The sequence below is a fragment of the Babylonia areolata genome, chromosome 3 (genome assembly GCF_041734735.1).
Source record: "Babylonia areolata isolate BAREFJ2019XMU chromosome 3, ASM4173473v1, whole genome shotgun sequence".
In the NCBI taxonomy this organism is placed as follows: Eukaryota; Metazoa; Mollusca; class Gastropoda; order Neogastropoda; family Buccinidae; genus Babylonia; species Babylonia areolata.
Window position 1 is genome coordinate 5584213 of NC_134878.1, and position 19455 is coordinate 5603667.

Sequence of the window (19455 nt, forward strand, 5' to 3'; positions counted from 1 at the left end):
AATTCATGATGTACAAAGAAATAAAAGACTGTGCCAGGAATGTTTGCATCATGACTTAGGAAATGAACTCCACTGTCTAAAGAGAAGGTTACTGAAGTAACTACTGGCGGAGCAGTGGCCAGTCAGCAGACATGATTCATCAAATAAACACCGTATCTGACTGGATGAGAGGAAGTGCCAGCCATTCACTTATGAATAAACTCGTCAGAAGCACCAGTCACTTCGCTGCCAGTCTGATCACAGATGACAACTGATACCCTGTCGATTTCTTATAATGAGGAAAAATGTATTGAAATAAGGTTCTATTAAACGTATAGAGAAACACAAGCATATTGTTTAAGACAAAAAGAGAGTGAGAGAAACATGTGTACACTGTTGAAGACACAACAAAAGGAGAGAGAGAAGAGCAAAGTGTTGAAGACCAAACCCAAACTCACATTGTTAATCACCTGGACGAGATAGTCAGCAAACAATGTCCAGCGTGGAACATAATAACTGAAAAAACACAAAAGACGTCAACAGGTCATCAAGCTCATCACTGATTTTCTAACCATCCTCTCTCTGTTCGTTTGTACTGCTGACAAAGTCCTTACTCTTTTAAAGTCCTTTCATACACAGATTAAAACCAAAAACAAAAAAAGCATTCATCAAACGAGACTGACAGATCAGCTATAAATGTCTGTGTAAACATGAGTTGTAAATTACCTTTTTATATTTCAACGATTCAGTGACAGTGTCATCTGTCAAACTATTTTCAAATTCTCTATGAGTGTGTATTTGTACATGCATGTTTGCGTGTATACATGTGTCCACAATGATGGATGTATGTGCATGTAGATACGATCAAAAATGCCTGCCTGAGTGCATCCTTATGCATGTGCATGTGTGTACAATCATTCCAGCGTGTGTGTTTGTGCACATTCTATGTGTAGATTAATGTGTGAATTCTAATTCTGGTTGCAAAACAGATGACTTGCACATACCCCCAAGCATCAACACAGCACCTGGTGAAAGGAACAATCCTTACAAGTGAAAGTTCAACTCACTCTTTGAACAGTCCAGCCCACTGCTTTGAAGCATAGTCCACAATCTGCAGAAAAAAAAAAGGTGTAAAAATCAAGAGCATGGAAAATGATGACAGAAAAAAGGGGCATACTATGGGACAACTTATCCAACTTTTAACACATCACTGAAAATGTCGAAAGATAGGTTTCAAGCAGGCGTCAACATGTGCGAACTGATCTGTATATAGTAAACAGAATATCCTAACACCACTTTCGCTTTAAAGTATGAAAAACAACCAAGAAGCAAAGCCTTCATGGCTCATGTGCAATTCCTGCCGTCTGTAAACTAACAAACAAACAAAAAACAAGAGAGGCAAGGCTTTCAAGACTCACTTGTGATAAATTAAGTCCCCTAGCATTAATTACAGAGTAATTTCCCTTTTTTACCCTCTGCACCAAAACGTTTGCAAAATAAATAAAAATTCCATGCTTAGCAAAAGAAGTTCCTGTTTGAACCAAAAAATGATAATAATGACTCCTCTTGTTGTTGTGTCAGAATAAGAGGTCAAAGTGCCAAGTTTAGAGAACACAAAAAATATAAATATAACAGTAAATGCAGTTTGCATATAATTAGGCTTCTTTTTTTCTTTTTCTTTTTTGTGCCCATCCCAGAGGTGCAATATTGTTTTAAACAAGATGACTGGAAAGAACTGAATTTTTCCTATTTTTATGCCAAATTTGGTGTCAACTGACAAAGTATTTGCAGAGAAAATGTCAATGTTAGAGTTTACCACGGACACACACACACACGCATACAGACAACCGAACACCGGGTTAAAACATAGACTCTGTTTACACAAGTGAGTCAAAAATGCTGATGGTGAAAGAGGGTAGGGGATAGTTGGGGTTACCAGTGCATACATAACCATCAAAGTAATATCTTTGCCCCTCATCAGAACTTCAAGTTGTGTGCTGGAAACAGAACAATTCTATCTTTACCACTCCACAACGATAGGCATGTCATCGTTTTATGATCAGAATATAGATATATAAAAGTTTCAAACTCACCATGCCCTACTTAGGTCTTTTTGGCTTAAAAAATTCATAACATCTCGAGATGCATTTGGGGGCCTTACAAAATAATCACTCCAGGCAAGTCCAGTTCTTTCGTCAAAAATATGATCATCATATCAGATGCATTATTCCACTTTGAACAGTGCAGACAATGTGCGATCACCACCTGCTTTCTCCAATCAAAGACCACATTCCAAAACAATACCAACACATTGTTGGAATCTGTGAAAACACAAAGTCTTATTAAAGAACCAGAAATGTTTCTCTCTGAATAATGGTGGAGTTGTCCACATTTCTGTAAACAGAAAAGTTTTCAAACAAGCATGTGTGTATATGCTTTAAGTCAAACTGACAAAGTCTGGACTGCAAGTCAAGATTTGTTGATTCTGGTGCTCCTTCATGGACATTACACATTAAGTGATGAGGCCAATGCACAAATTATTCTTTGATTTAAATTCAGTCGCCTCCTTCACCTCCTTTCAATATGTTATCGCAGACTATCAGTGAGATAGGTATGCTGATAGTAAAATGGGACAAACATAGATAGTGTTAGGACCTTCACACTGAATGTACAACAGAATAATCTTTCTGTGCCTCATGTCTTATTTTTTCAACCTAGTTTTAGATGAGTGAATCATATCTTTTTTTAAATCCCATCATATATTCAGATGGATGTTCCATCACGTGGCAGAATGTTGCTGAGACTGGCAGATGTAACTTCTGTACTGAGTAGGAGGTACTATCAAAAAAATCAAAAACAAAACAAGAAAAAAAAAAAAAAAAGATAACAGAAAAACTCACGTTCCCATGCGGTCCCCAGATGGTGATCTGGTTGCGAGCATTGTTCTGCAGCAAAAGGGCATCACTCTCATCTGAAGCGTAACTCACGGCATCCCTGACCCAGCGACCCAACAGGAAATGTGAGTCTGAGGCCAGCAGTGTCTCCATGTCACTCAGCAGATCCACCATTTTCATTCCCATCTTCCTGTGAAAGGGAGCAAGGGGAGAATAGGAAATTTTCTATCTAAAATTATGTTTAAATAACATACTTACCGTGACCCAACTAGTGCAGACTCCGGCAGGGGTCTGACATTCCTGTCCTGTGCAAACTACTATCCGCCTATGCGGAGAAAACGAAAGTACTACGACCGATAACCTCCCGGAAGTAGGTAACCTCCCTTTTGTCCCCCTGGCTAGTGCCCTCTTTTGACGGCAATATGCCATCACCAGCGCAGCGAGCAGGGAGAATAGGAAGCGGGGAGGACGGGAGGGTCTTAAATTTGGGTCACGGTAAGTATGTTATTTAAACGTAATTTTAGATAGAAAATTTCCTTTTAATTACACATACTTAACTGTGACCCAACTAGTGCAGAATAGCTCGACAAGGTGGAGGGCTCGCCTGTTCTACTGTCTGTGTGCTGTGATGGCCTGTTGTGCAACTACCACAGAAACGATGCCTCTTGAGTCATCTTCCCGCAAGCATGCGACGTCTCTCAGGTAGAAGTCGAAAATGGCAGGGTTTTTCCAGTATGCAGCATCCATGATGTCTTGCAGCCGTGTTGAGTGCGCTAAGGCAAGAAAATGATATTATGAAAGGAAGAGCAAAGTACAGCTTTGTGTCGTCCCAAACCTACATGGTTCTCCACACCAGCATCTTTATCATCCTTGTCATTATCACAATATATATTTTTAAAACTGTCCTAAATCCTGAGGCCATTCATGCCCTGCTCTCATGGTAGCCTCAGTTTCCCTGTTATCTTCCAGGAGTCGGTCTCTGACATCAGTGGATTAACAGGGGACTGTCACTGGAGGGACGTGGTGATCTTCACTCCTTGGGGGATGTTCACTCACTCACTCTGGCTTCACCACAAAACAGCTGTTGTCAGTGAAGATAGTAAGTGATGAGCTGCAAATGGTGAATCAGAACAGGCACTATTCAACACCGCTGAAGTAACTTGGAAGCAGTGCAGGGTCTCCTCTGGTGTGTGGCTTCATGACAACCTAACATCAATGATCAGTTTCCCTAAGGACTGCTGGCACTAGGACTTGAATCTGGGTGTGACTGTACGAGAAACCTGGATTAACTCACTCAGTACGGCCAGTCCTCTCTTCTCCTCTACACAGACCCCTCGGATGTCCAGTGGGTGTCTGAATGACCCAACCTTTAGCTTCCGTGGTAAGAATTGTGGTATTCTTTGTCAACATTCACCTCTTCAGTATAAGAGCCTTCCTCTTGCAATATTTTGATGGTGGTAATTGGGGTGAAACGCAGTTAACGTCGTCTCTTTCGCCGTTCGTATGGAGAGAGTTAAGTGGTGTGGGGGTAATGCCATTAAAACAACGTGGGTATGTAGGCATAAAAAAGAAAAAAAAAGAATTAAAAAAACCCTGAAAAAGAAAAAAAAGCCCTCTAAAATAAACAGACAAAATGTGAAGAGAAAAATCTTTCCCAGTCAGTATGTCACCCAACAGATTGTCTAGGACAGACAGTACTTATTGAAATCAGTGCATTTGTTTATGTTCTTTTAAACAATTTGGTCTGTTTTGTTTTGTTTGTTCTGATCAGTCATACACCAGCTACATTCCACTGCGCTGGTACTCAACAACAGACAGAGGAAAATAAAGACAACAGACAACACTCTCAGTATCATCTACCATGCCATGTACTCATGAAAAGCAGTTTAATAAATCTCTTTTGTAATAGCTCGTTTCATACACGCATTTCAACACTGACACATCTGGTGGGGAGATTAATCTAAAGCAATAAATAAATCTCTAATAATCAAAACACTCACTTAACGACCACAGTATCGTTGTGCTTGAAAGCGTAAATGAGTTCTGTGTAGTACATCAGGGAATAAATCTGCAGGCTGTTGCGAGTCACATCCACAAGGTCATACCTGAAACAAACATACGTCAGGGAAAGGAATTAAGACTGTATTAAGTCTTTCTTTTCCAATAATGCAGAAGTGGTATACTCATGCTCCTTATTATTATGATATTATAATGCCACCACTCGCTTTCGCGTTACCCTAGATACCATTACTGTAATAGTTGACACAATTGATGCTGTTGCTATGTTACAACTGGTCCAGGCTATTTATTATTAATGTCATCTTAAATCATCATGATTACTACAATCATTAATGTGTAAACATTGACTGATTGAATGATTGGGCAAATCTTACTTTTTTTTCTTTTTTTGTTGTTGTTGTTGATGTTGTTGTTGCAGATTTGTTTTGCCTTGTTTAGTCTGTTTTGTTTTGTTTTGTTTTATCTCCCTCTCTGTAGTGGAAGATGCTACTGTTCATTTTATATTGTTTGTTTCATACTATTCTCTGTATTGTATACATGTTTTTTGGAAAATTAAAAAAAAAAAGTTAAAAAAAAGAAAAAAAAAAAAGGACTGTACTAAGTCTACCAATCTGAGGGTCCTGGGTTTTAATCATTGTACTGGAGGTTCCTCCTGTCTCCTGCCTTAATCCCCTTGTAGTGTTGGGACGTTGGTGCTAAAAAAAAAACCCAAAAAACCACCACCAACCCACCCCCTCCCACCCCTCCCCACACAAACACTGCAACAGCATACACAAAATATTTAAAACCAATCACAATACTTCAAACAAATCCCGATACTTAAAACCAGTCATATACATTAAAATACCCAGTTCAGTATCCAATCTAACTGATAATATCAATACCCATGTAGTTACTGAGCCTGTCTGCATATCCATCTGATTTCACAGCTCTTTTCACTGAAACAATCACTGAAACATCCACAGTGGAAATGGTAACAGCAATAAAAAAAAAAACACCCAACAAACCCATGGCTAAACAAACAAAATTACATCTAAATGGGGATTTCACACCTCTTCTTTTTTCTTCTTCTGCGTTCACTCGTATGCACACGAGTGGGCTTTTACGTGTATGACCGTTTTTACCCCGCCAAGTAGGCAGCCATACTCCGTTTTCGGGGGTGTGCATGCTGGGTATGTTCTTGTTTCCATAACCCACCAAACGCTGACATGGATTACAGGATCTTTAACGTGCGTATTTGATCTTCTGCTTGCATATACACACGAAGGGGGTTCAGGCACTAGCAGGTCTGCACATATGTTGACCTGGATCGTAAAAATCTCCACCCTTTATCCACCAGGCGCCGTCACCGTGATTCGAACCTGGGACCCTCAGATTGACAGTCCAATGCTTTAACCACTCGCTATTGCGCCCGTCGGATTTCACACCATACTGTCTGGTTTAAATATGCTAAGTCAAATTGGAATGGAGCCCCAGGGCCTTCTTAGTGACTCTCGCCTGACTGAATCTTTAGGGGGTGGGGGCTGGGGGCTGGGTCACAGAGCCCAGAAAGATTCAGACAACAGTTGCTGAAGCCCTGAGGCTCCATGGGAGATACATCCATACCAGGATGTTATAATGGTGAAGGAGAAACGGGCAATGTAGATGCTACATCCCCTACAGCAGACTCACAGGAAGAGGAAGTAACCGGAGAAACAACAAACAAAACAAAACCAACCATGGGTGCATGCATATAAATTTGTGCATTTATCAGAGCGGATTATCATTTTCTGCTGTAGAATTTTGACAACTTCTGTTCCCTTGGGATATTTGTGGAGTGATGGCCTAGAGGTAACGCGTCCGCCTAGGAAGCGAGAGAATCTGAGCGCGCTGGTTCGAATCACGGCTAAGCCGCCGATATTTTCTCCCCCTCCATTAGACCTTGAGTGGTGGTCTGGACGCTAGTCATTCGGATGAGATGATAAACCGAGGTCCCGTGTGCAGCATGCACTTAGCGCACGTGAAAGAACCCACGGCAACAAAGGGGTTGTTCCTGGCAAAATTCTGTAGGAAAATCCACTTCGATAGGAAAAACAAATAAAAGTGCACGCAGGAAAAAATACAAAAAAAATGGGTGGCGCTGTAGTATAGCGATGCGCTCTCCCTGGGGAGAGCAGCCCGAATTTCACACAGAGAAATCTGTTGTGATCAAAAAGAAATACAAATACAAAATAAAAATATTTTTCAATTCCCCCAGAGTGTGCTACACACAGGACCCTGACTTACAGTCACATCCCAATAGCTAGATGCTCCGTTTGATTTTCCAGTCAAACGTTCGAGAAAGGGCGAGACCAGGATTTAAACCCAGACCCTCACAGACACTATCCTGGCAGCTAAGTGTCTTAACCATTCTGCCATGCTCCTCTTCCACAGACAATGTAGCGTGCTATACCCCCAGAGCAGACTACCAGGAAGAGGGAAGCTGGGAGGAACAACAAACACATCAAACTAAATCTTGTGCTGATGGGTCGCACAGACAGTGTAGCATGCCACACCCCACCCCCACAAGGGAAGAGAGACTCACAGGAAGAGGGGGTTGGCAGAGAACAAACAAACAAACATCAAACTATATCTTGTGGGGAAGACACAAACATGAAACTAAACATTGTGGGGAAGAGTCAGAGCACAGCAGACTGACTCACAGGAAGAGGGGGCTGGCAGAGAACAAACAAACAAACATCAAACTATATCTTGTGGGGAAGACACAAACAACACATCCACCCAAACATTGTGGGGAGGAATCAGAGCACAGCAGACTGACTCACAGAGAGAACAAACAACACATCAAACTAAATATTGTGGGGAAGACACAAACATCAAACTAAATATTGTGGGGAAGACACAAACATCAAACTAAATATTATTAAATATTGTGGGGAAGACACAAACATCAAACTAAACATTGTGGGGAAGACACAAACATCAAACTAAATATTATTAAATATTGTGGGGAAGACACAAACATCAAACTAAACATTGTGGGGAAGACACAAACATCAAACTAAACATTGTGGGGAAGACACAAACATCAAATCAAACTAAACATTGTGGGGAAGACACAAACATCAAACTAAACATTGTGGGGAAGACACAAACATCAAACTAAACATTGTGGGGAAGACACAAACATCAAACTAAACATTGTGGGGAAGACACAAACATCAAACTAAATATTACTAAATATTGTGGGGAAGACACAAACATCAAACTAAATATTGTGGGGAAGACACAAACATCAAACTGAATATTATGGGGAAGACACAAACATCACATCAAACCAAACATTGTGGGGAAGAGTCAGAGCACAGCAGACTGACTCACAGAGAGAACAAACAACACAGCAAACCAAACATTGTGGGGAAGACACAAACATCAAACCAAACATTGTGGGGAAGACACAAACATCAAACTAAACATTGTGGGGAAGACACAAACATCAAACCAAACATTGTGGGGAAGAGTCAGAGCACAGCAGACTGACTCACAGAGAGAACAAACAAACAACACATCAAACCAAACATTGTGGGGAAGAGTCAGAGCACAGCAGACTGACTCACAGGAAGAGGGAGTTGGGAGAGAACTGGTCAGCCCCCAGCAGCAGGTTGTCCCAGGCCTTCAGCAGCTGGTTGGGGTCGTACCACAGCTGTCACACCACACACATCATTTCACAACACACTACCACAGCTGTCACATCATACACATCATTTTACAACACACTACCACAGCTGTCACATCACACACATCATTTCACAGCACACTACCACAGCTGTCACATCACACACATTTCACAACACAGCTGTCACATCGAACACATTTCACAACACAGCTGTCACATCACACACATCATTTCACAACACACTACCACAGCTGTCACATCACACACATTTCACAACACAGCTGTCACATCACACATCATTTCACAACACAGTACCACAGCTGTCACATCACACACATCATTTCACAACACACTACCACAGCTGTCACATCACACACATCATTTCACAACACAGCTGTCACATCGAACACATCACACACATCATTTCACAACACACTACCACAGCTGTCACATCACACACATCATTTCACAACACACTACCACAGCTGTCACATCACACACATCATTTCACAACACACTACCACAGCTGTCACATCACACACATCATTTCACAACACACTACCACAGCTGTCACACCACACACATCATTTCACAACACAGCTGTCACATCACACACATCATTTCACAACACACTACCACAGCTGTCACATCACACACATTTCACAACACAGCTGTCACATCACACACATTTCACAACACACTACCACAGCTGTCACATCACACACATCATTTCACAACACAGTACCACAGCTGTCACATCACACACATCATTTCACAACACACTACCACAGCTGTCACATCACACACATCATTTCACAACACACTACCACAGCTGTCACATCACACATATCATTTTACAACACAGTACCACAGCTGTCACATCACACACATCATTTCACAACACACTACCACAGCTGTCACATCACACACATCATTTCACACCACACTACCACAGCTGTCACATCACACACATCATTTCACAACACACTACCACAGCTGTCACATCACACATATCATTTTACAACACAGTACCACAGCTGTCACATCACACACATCATTTCACAACACACTTGTGACCACAGCTGTCACACCACACACATCATTTCACAACACACTACCACAGCTGTCACAACACACACATCATTTCACAACACACTACCACAGCTGTCACATCACACACATCATTTCACAACACACTACCACAGCTGTCACATCATACACATCATTTTACAACACAGTATCACAGCTGTCACATCACACACATCGTTTCACAACACACTACCACAGCTGTCACATCACACACATTTCACAACACACTACCACAGCTGTCACATCACACACATCATTTCACAACACAGTACCACAGCTGTCACATCACACACATCATTTCACAACACAGTACCACAGCTGTCACATCACACACATCATTTCACAACACACTACCACAGCTGTCACACCACACACATCATTTCACAACACACTACCACAGCTGTCACATCACACACATCATTTCACAACACAGCTGTCACATCACACACATCATTTCACAACACACTACCACAGCTGTCACACCACACACATCATTTCACAACAAAGCTGTCACATCACACACATTTCACAACACACTAACACAGCTGTCACACACACACACACACACCTTTCAAGTCATGCACCAACACACCTTTAAACTAAAAGACCTCAGCTTTTAAACCCACATTTCCAATCTGATTATACTTCCACATATTTTTCAATAAAACATGACTTTTCAAAGCAAACTATGCACAATGCTTAACACACGTTTTTGAGAAATACAAGCACTTATCAATGAAGAAATGTCTTAAACCTTTAATAAATTCAAAACTCTGGATTCATCAGTATTCAAAGAATACTCTTATATCATCATCATTAAACAAGAGATTAAAATTCTTCACTGTCACCGAAACAATGAGAATTTGCTCAGACAACACCTGGGCTTCTGACAAAGCACAAACATGCCTCTCTTGACACTTCCAACAAAGGACACAACACTTGGCACTATCATCACCCAAACACAACACATGACACACATTTCTAGCAGGAAAACACTTGGCACTGTCATCAAGTGGATACCCAACACATTACACAAACTTCTACCAGGAACTCATAAAGAGAGAGAGAAAACACTTGGCACTGTCATCAAGTGGATACCCAACACATTACACAAACTTCTAGCAGGAACTCATAGAGAGAGAGAAAACACTTGGCACTGTCATCAAGTGGATACCCAACACATTACACAAACTTCTAGCAGGAACTCATAGAGAGAGAGAAACACTTGACACTGTCATCAAGTGGATACCCAACACATTACACAAACTTCTAGCAGGAACTCATAGAGAGAGAGAACACTTGGCACTGTCATCAAGTGGATACCCAACACATTACACAAACTTCTAGAAGGAACTCATAAGAGAGAGAACACTTGGCACTGTCATCAAGTGGATACCCAACACATTACACAAACTTCTAGCAGGAACTCATAAGAGAGAGAGAACACTTGGCACTGTCATCAAGTGGATACCCAACACATTACACAAACTTCTAGCAGGAACTCATAAGAGAGAGAGAAACACTTGGCACTGTCATCAAGTGGATACCCAACACATTACACAAACTTCTAGCAGGAACTCATAAGAGAGAGAGAAAACACTTGGCACTGTCATCAAGTGGATACCCAACACATTACACAAACTTCTAGAAGGAACTCATAAAGAGAGAGAAAACACTTGGCACTGTCATCAAGTGGATACCCAACACATTACACAAACTTCTAGAAGGAACTCATAGAGAGAGAGAGAACACTTGGCACTGTCATCAAGTGGATACCCAACACATTACACAAACTTCTAGCAGGAACTCATAGAGAGAGAGAAAACACTTGGTACTGTCATCAAGTGGATACCCAACACATTACACAAACTTCTAGAAAGAACTAACAGAGAGAGAGAACCAGATATGACAGCTTCTGTCAGACTGTCTGCTCCAAAGATATCTTTCTATTCACAATTTCTTGGCTCAGGAACCTTGATGATTATAACTGGACCGCGTGTCTGCTTTTGTGTGTATGACACAATGCAGATTTCATGCAGTGTGACCCTCTGAAGGCAGTCTGGGACCCCACAGAATTATGGTAAGAGAATATCTGGGACTCTGTTTTAGACTTTAATTTACCAGAAGCCCTGTTTACACACTATCACACCTCAGTAATCTACATGAGGGGTACCTGCTACACCACCTACTTTCAATTTCTCCATTTGCACGGCTTAGTTTCTGTTTCTCAAAGTGGTGTCACTGTGTTCAGACAAATCCATTATAATGTCTATTATAATCAATGTGCAGTACAGTAGGCTATGTTTATAATTATATTCAAATAATGTTTCTTAATTCTTTCTGTTTTTACATTAAGAATACTAGTTATTACCTGCAGTGTGTGGATGTATGTATGAAATGGTGTGTGTGATATTTTTTACATTTGTATCTTCGTAATATTCGTAAAAGCTGTTGTTGACTTTTGCAGTTATGGTCCCCATGTTGTTTACTTGTCTATGTTGTGATAATGCACCTGACCAAATTTCTCCAGTTGGAGATAATGAAGTTATTCTTATCTTATCTTATCTTATCCATATACACAACTCCACATCTGCTAGGCAGATGCCTAACCAGCAGCATAACCTAAAGCGCTTTGTCCCACCTTGAGTGCATGCATATGTATTTGTGTGCCTGTCAAGAGCGGATTTCTTCTACAGAATCTTGCCAGTGGACAACTGCTTCGTTGCCATGGGTTCTTTTTCAGTGCGCAGAGTGCACGCTGCACATGGGACCTTGGTTTGTCATCTTATCTGAATGACTCGATGCTCAGTTTGATTTTCCAGTCTCTTCTTCTTCTTCTGTGTTCGTGGGCTGCAATTCCCACGTTCACTCGTATGCTCACGAGTGGGCTTTTATGTGTATGACCGTTTTTACCCCGCCATGTAGGCAGCCATACTCCGTTTTCGGGGGTGTGCATGCTGGGTATGTTCTCGTTTCCATAACCCACCGAACGCCGACATGGATTACAGGATCTTTAACGTGTGTATTTGATCTTCTGCGTGCGTATACACACGAAGGGGGTTCAGGCACTAGCAGGTCTGCATATATGTTGACCTGGGAGATCGTAAAAATCTCCACCCTTCACCCACCAGGCGCCGTCACCGCGATTCGAACCCGGGACCCTCAGATTGACAGTCCAACGCTTTAACCACTTGGCTATTGCGCCCGTCGATTTTCCAGTCAAACTAGGAAGAAAGGGCGAGAGTGGAACGCCCAGACCCTCACGAACACTGTATTGGCAGGTCAGTGTCTTGACCACTCTGCCACCTTCCTCTCCTTTATTTCTGCACACAGCAGGAACTGGACCCTTGCTAGAGTCCACACCAGTCAGTCACTGTACACAGTGTGTAACTGAACCAATGTGAAACATAACTCCGTCTTCATGTGAAACGTAACTCCATCTTCATGTGAAACCTAACTCCATCTTCAGAGTGACCTATGAGGAGAAAAGCGGAAAACCAAACCTGCAAGCGTGCAAACTTAACAAGAGAGCGCAGCCAAAATGGTGTAAAGTGCATGTAGCTGCTAAGTGATGGTTGCAGAGGATGGATGGTGGGAGCCAAATTTGGGTAAATCAGCTTTGCTATATTGACAGAATGCAAATCTAAAAGAGGATAAAAAAAAAACCACACACAACAAAAACAGAAAAAAACCCCACAACAGCACATGCATATCTACACATGAATACAAAACTCCTAAATTCACTCTCACACATGCAAACCCCCACACAAAACACATACACACAATATACCCACTCACTCCCCTCCCCCCACACCCCCCTTCCACACACACACACACACACACACAGAGCACAGAGTTACAAGCACTCCCTTGCTTTTTTTCCATCCAATATCATTTAAAGTGGCAAGACATGCAACTGAAGACTACTACCATTACTGCTCACACACACACACACACACATACATGCATCAAACCTTGAATGCACAGTGGGAATACTCGGTATTAAGCAAGCACACAAACATATCTCTCTCTCCATCTATCTGTACACAAACACATTTATCTACTTCCTTTCTTCATCATTTTGACCAAAACAGAAATGACGAAAAGTTCATTACTTATCAACACACTTAATCATTCATTAATCATCAACACACTTACATCAAAGTGAATATCATTATTCATTACTTATTAACACACTTACATCATTCATTACTTATTGACACACATACATCATTCATTATTTATTAACACACTTACATCACAGTGAATATCATTATTCATTACTTTTAACACACTTACAGAGTGAATATCATTATTCATTTCTTATTAACACACTTACATCATTCATTACTTATTAACACACTTACATCAAAGTGAATATCATTATTACTTATTAACACACTTACATCACAATGAATATCATTATTCATTACTTATTAACACACTTACATCATTCATTACTTATTAACACACTTACATCAAAGTGAATATCATTATTCATTACTTATTAACACACTTACATCATTCATTACTTATTAACACACTTACATCATTCATTACTTATTAACACACTTACATCAAAGTGAATATCATTATTCATTACTTATTAACACACTTACATCATTCATTACGTATTAACACACTTACACCAGAGTGAATATCATCATTCATAACTTTTAACACACTTACATCATTCATTACTTATTAACACACTCACATCACAGTGAATATCATCATTCATTACTTATTAACACACTTACACCATTCATTACTTATTAACACACTTACATCATTCATTACTTATTAACACACTTACATCATTCATTCATTACTTATTAACACACTTACATCATTTATTACTTATTAACACACTTACATCATTCATTACTTATTAACACACATCATTCATTATTAACACACTCACATCATTCATTACTTATTAACACACTTACATCATTCATTACTTATTAACACACTTACATCAGAGTGATTATCATCATTCATTACTTATTAACACACTTACATCATTCATTACACTTACATCAGAGTGATTATCATCATTCATTACTTATTAACACACTTACATCATTCATTACTTATTAACACACTTACATCATTTATTACTTATTAACACACTTACATCATTCATTACTTATTAACACACTTACATCATTCATTCATTACTTATTAACACACTTACATCATTCATTACATCATTCATTACTTATTAACACACTTACATCATTCATTACTTATTAACACACTTACATCACAGTGAATATCATCATTCATTACTTATTAACACACTTACATCATTCATTACTTATTAACACACTTACATCAAAGTGAATATCATTATTCATTACTTATTAACACACTTACATCATTCATTACTTATTAACACACTTACATCAAACTGAATATTATCATTCATTACTTATTAACACACTTACATCATTCATTACTTATTAACACACTTACATCACAGTGAATATCATCATTCATTACTTATTAACACACTTACATCATTCATTACTTATTAACACACTTACATCATTCATTACTTATTAACACACTTACATCATTCATTACTTATTAACACACTTACATCAGAGTGAATATCATAGTCTGTCCGTGGCCGCCTGGTAATAAGCACGTCATCAAAATCAGCATGGCCCTTCGTGCAGTTATATACACTGGGCTAAAATACAAAACAAGCAGGAGGGATCAACTCAAAGAAGCCACATGCTCAGTGTATAATACCCTCAAAAAAAAACATGCACACAAAACATGTCACTTACGTCATTCCTCATGTTGTAATTCAGCCGTGGACGATCGGTGATCAAGGTATAGTCGTTGTCATGGTGATTGTTTGTGCAATTGTACACACTTGACTAAATGATCACAGTTGACCAAAAAAAAAAAAAGAAGACATTAATACAAATATATTTTTCAAAATCTATGTTCATTTCCATACCACGTGAGTCTAAAGATAGTTTTCTTTTTTCTTTTTTTTCCCCCTGAAATGCACTGCAGTTTGACTTGTTTAAAAAAATTAATACTGTAGGTTTCAGACTACAGTTTTATAATGCACTTCTTTTTCCCAACCTTAACCCTGAGCCTTATGCAGGAATGCAGCTTATTTGTGGATAAAATGAGTAACAACAGAAACAAGTATTTTCTAGCAAATATCACAAACTAACACAAGGTCAATATACCATGCACGCACACACTCACACACACACCACGCACACACACACCACACACACACATCACGCACGCACCTGCATACAAACACACAAAGTCAAACACACCAGACACAAACACACACTCACGCACCTTCAACAGCTGCCATGCCTGGTCAATCTCTGGACTGGTGAAGCCGTATCTCTTTTTCGGGTAGGCAGAAATCCTGAAGGGGAGAAAATATAAACCCATTTGCTTTCATTTTATTTCTCTACATAATTTGAAAGCAAACTAAAGCATGTATGAAAAATGCAAAGCAGCACACCGCACCTCTCCACTCAAGGCAAAAGGCTTAGTCCCTCTACTTGGCAAGCTAAGAGTAAATGATGCCTGGATAGGTCAGCCACAGGCTTTTATCCACATTCTACATTTTCCTTGCCTTGCTTTCTGCTTTGGAAACCAAAAGAAAATAACACAATCATTTCTTCTTAGATAAGACTGGTCACACTTGCACTAACCATAGTGTCAGTTGCCTAATATTTTTTTTTCCACCATGTGCAAGCCTCTGTGTGTATTGCTCTCTAAGCCATGCCAGAAATCTTGCCAGGCCACCCAAACTAATGCAGAGAGGACGATATGCTCAGCTGTTTGCATGGGTGGTACAAGACAGGCTGAACTGCAGTCATGTGGTACGGATGACAGGCTGAACTGCAGTCATGTGGTACGGATGATAGGCTGAACTGCAGTCATGTGGTACGGATGATAGGCTGAACTGCAGTCATGTGGTACGGATGATAGGCTGAACTGCAGTCACATGGTACGGATGATAGGCTGAACTGCAGTCATGTGGTACGGATGACAGGCTGAACTGCAGTCACGTGGTACAGATGATAGGCTGAACTGCAGTCATGTGGTACAGATGATAGGCTGAACTGCAGTCACGTGGTACGGATGATAGGCTGAACTGCAGTCATGTGGTACGGATGACAGGCTGAACTGCAGTCATGTGGTACGGATGATAGGCTGAACTGCAGTCAAGTGCTACGGATGATAGGCTGAACTGCAGTCACATGGTACGGATGATAGGCTGAACTGCAGTCATGTGGTACGGATGACTGACAGGAGTGCTGTCCATTTGAAGAGGGGGGGAACATGGGCATGACAAAGAATGGTGGCCAAGCACAAATGTAAGGATGAAGCCTGGCTATTGTTTATTGATGCTTAAAGTCCAGCCGACCGCACTGGGCCATATGACTGTCAAACCATACGAAATTCTCAACTGTGTCAACACAAAACTGTCACATCTACAAAAAAACAAGACAAAAAAAAGAAAAAAAAAAGAGAAAAAAACACACACACACCAAGACAAACCCACAAAACACAGTTCATAACACATTACCCTAACCATTTAGCTCCTAAGGGCAAATAAAACCAGGCTGGGATGAAGACATCAGTCCTTCCGCTTAATTCACCATTCCCAGATTACAAAAAAAAATTGTAAAAAAAGGAAAAAAAAACAATACTTCAAAGCCAAACAAAAAAATACATAAGAAAGGCCATATACTCAAATAACACTGCAGAATGGACAGTTAGTGCTCATCCCAGTGTTCACTACATAATTCCAGAGCAGAACAGCACAGATGGTACATTACAGACTGTGGAAAAGAGAAAATAGTGTAAAGGCTTGCTCAAAAAAAAAGAAAGGGGAATGGACTGGGAAGGCAGAAAAAAAACAAACAGTGAAAGAAGAAAAAAGGCAGAAACAAGAGAGGCAAGGCCTTCAAGACTCACTTGTGATACACTTTAAAACTTCCATGCTTAGCAAAAGAAGTTTGAACAAAAAATAATAATGACTGCTCTTGTTGTTGGGTCAGAATATCAGATCAAAGTGCCAAGTTTAGAGAATACAAAAAATATAACAGTAAATGCAGTTTGCATATAATTAGGCTTCATTTTTTATTTTTTTGTGCCCATCCCAGAGGTGCAATATTGTTTTAAACAAGATGACTGAAAAGAACTGATTTTTTCCTATTTTTATGCCTAATTTGGTGTCAACTGACAAAGTATTTGCAGAGAAAATGTCAATGTTAAAGTTTACCACGGACACACAGACACACAGACAGACAACCGAACACTGGGTTAAAACATAGACACTTTGTTTACACAAGTGAGTCAATAAAGAGAGCAATAGAAAAGGGAATTTCTAGCATAGAATTTCCAGAAGGTGGGGATGCTATTTATACTGAAAGGTCCCCCCACCCCACCCCACCCTCTCATCTTCACAGGGGAAAGGAGGAAGGTGGCAGAATGGTCAAGACACTTACCTGCCAACACAGTGTCTGGAGGGTATTGGTTCGATTTCCACTCTCTGCCTTCCTCCCCAGTTTGACCGGTAAACAAAAAAACAACTGGCCATTCGAATGAGACCATAAACCAAGGTCCTGTGTGCAGCATGCACTTGGTGTGCAGGAAAAGTACCCTTGGCAACAAGTAGTGTCCTCTGGCAAACCTCTACTGAAGAAATCCACTCTGGTAGGTACACATACATCATGTGCTCAATGCCTGAGAAGCACACTGGATCATGCTGCTGTCGGACATCTGCCTGGAAGATGTGGTGACTGCATGCATATACATATTTTGTGTACCTATCAGAGGTGATTACTTTTACAGAATTTTCCTCGAGGGCAAACACTTTTGTAGCCATCAGTTCTTTTTCAGTCTGCCAAGCTGCACACTGGACTCACTTCCGTTTATTGTCTCACCTGAAAGACTAGACGCTCAGTTTGATTTTCCAGTCAAACTTGGCAGAAAGGGCAAGAGTACGATTGGAACCCAAACCCTAATGGACACTGTGTTGACCATTATGCCACCTTGCTCCCTGAAACTGAAAACTTTAACTATTCTCACAGGAAAAGTTCAGTTCAGTTCAATTACTGAAGGAGGCGTCACTGCGCTCAGACAAATCCATATACGCTACACCACATGTGCTAAGCAGATACCTAGTCAGGTGCAAAAGTTGTTTCTTCATGAGAAATGCTCCATGCTTGGAGCAGGAAAGCCGGTCTCACCAGGTGCCGTTACTGTGATTTGAACCCGGGACCTTCAGATGGAAAGCCCAAAGCTTTAACCACTTGACAATTGCACTGGTCATGTTTACGCCCTGCCATGCAGGCAGCCATACTCCATTTTCAGGGGTGGATGCTCCATGCTTGGAGCAGGAAAGCCGGTCTCACCAGGCGGTGATGTTGCGTGGCTGAGGTCTCCAGGCGTTCTCCATCATGAACTCGTACATGACTTCGTTCTGGAAGATGCCCTCCATGGTCAGACCCAGGCCCACCATGGTGGAGTTGGCCATGAAGTGTCGGCCATAACTGGGGCCCTGCACTCATGCACACAATCACAACACTGTCACCCATCAGTTACATGATATGATATGGACACTTATATAGCACCTATCCTCAGTCAGAGACCAAGCTCTAAGCACTTTACAAACTCAGAGTCATTTGCACAACAGGCTGCCTACCCGAGTAGAACCGACTGGCAGCTGCTGTTTGGTGCTCATCATTCGTTTCCTGTGTCATTCAATCAGATTCAGGCACATACACACACAGACATATAACATTTTATGTGCAT

At 40.6% G+C, this 19455-nt stretch overlaps 1 protein-coding gene across 2 annotated transcripts in view; it reads right to left on the reverse strand.

The window, feature by feature from the left end:
* LOC143279682 (alpha-N-acetylglucosaminidase-like) overlaps positions 1-19455 on the reverse strand; it is a 50753-nt gene that overhangs the window by 5920 nt on the left and 25378 nt on the right. Inside the window, exons 14-21 of one of the 2 annotated variants that reach the window (XM_076583770.1) lie at positions 19056-19201; positions 15976-16048; positions 15438-15530; positions 8489-8574; positions 4874-4978; positions 2880-3063; positions 1047-1090; positions 438-495 (exon numbers count right to left, since the gene is read on the reverse strand). In XM_076583770.1, the coding sequence (XP_076439885.1) occupies positions 438-495; positions 1047-1090; positions 2880-3063; positions 4874-4978; positions 8489-8574; positions 15438-15530; positions 15976-16048; positions 19056-19201 (789 nt within the window). Of the gene's footprint in view, positions 1-437; positions 496-1046; positions 1091-2879; positions 3064-4873; positions 4979-8488; positions 8575-15244; positions 15338-15437; positions 15531-15975; positions 16049-19055; positions 19202-19455 lie in introns of both variants that reach the window. The other variant, XM_076583769.1, reaches the window with a different exon arrangement.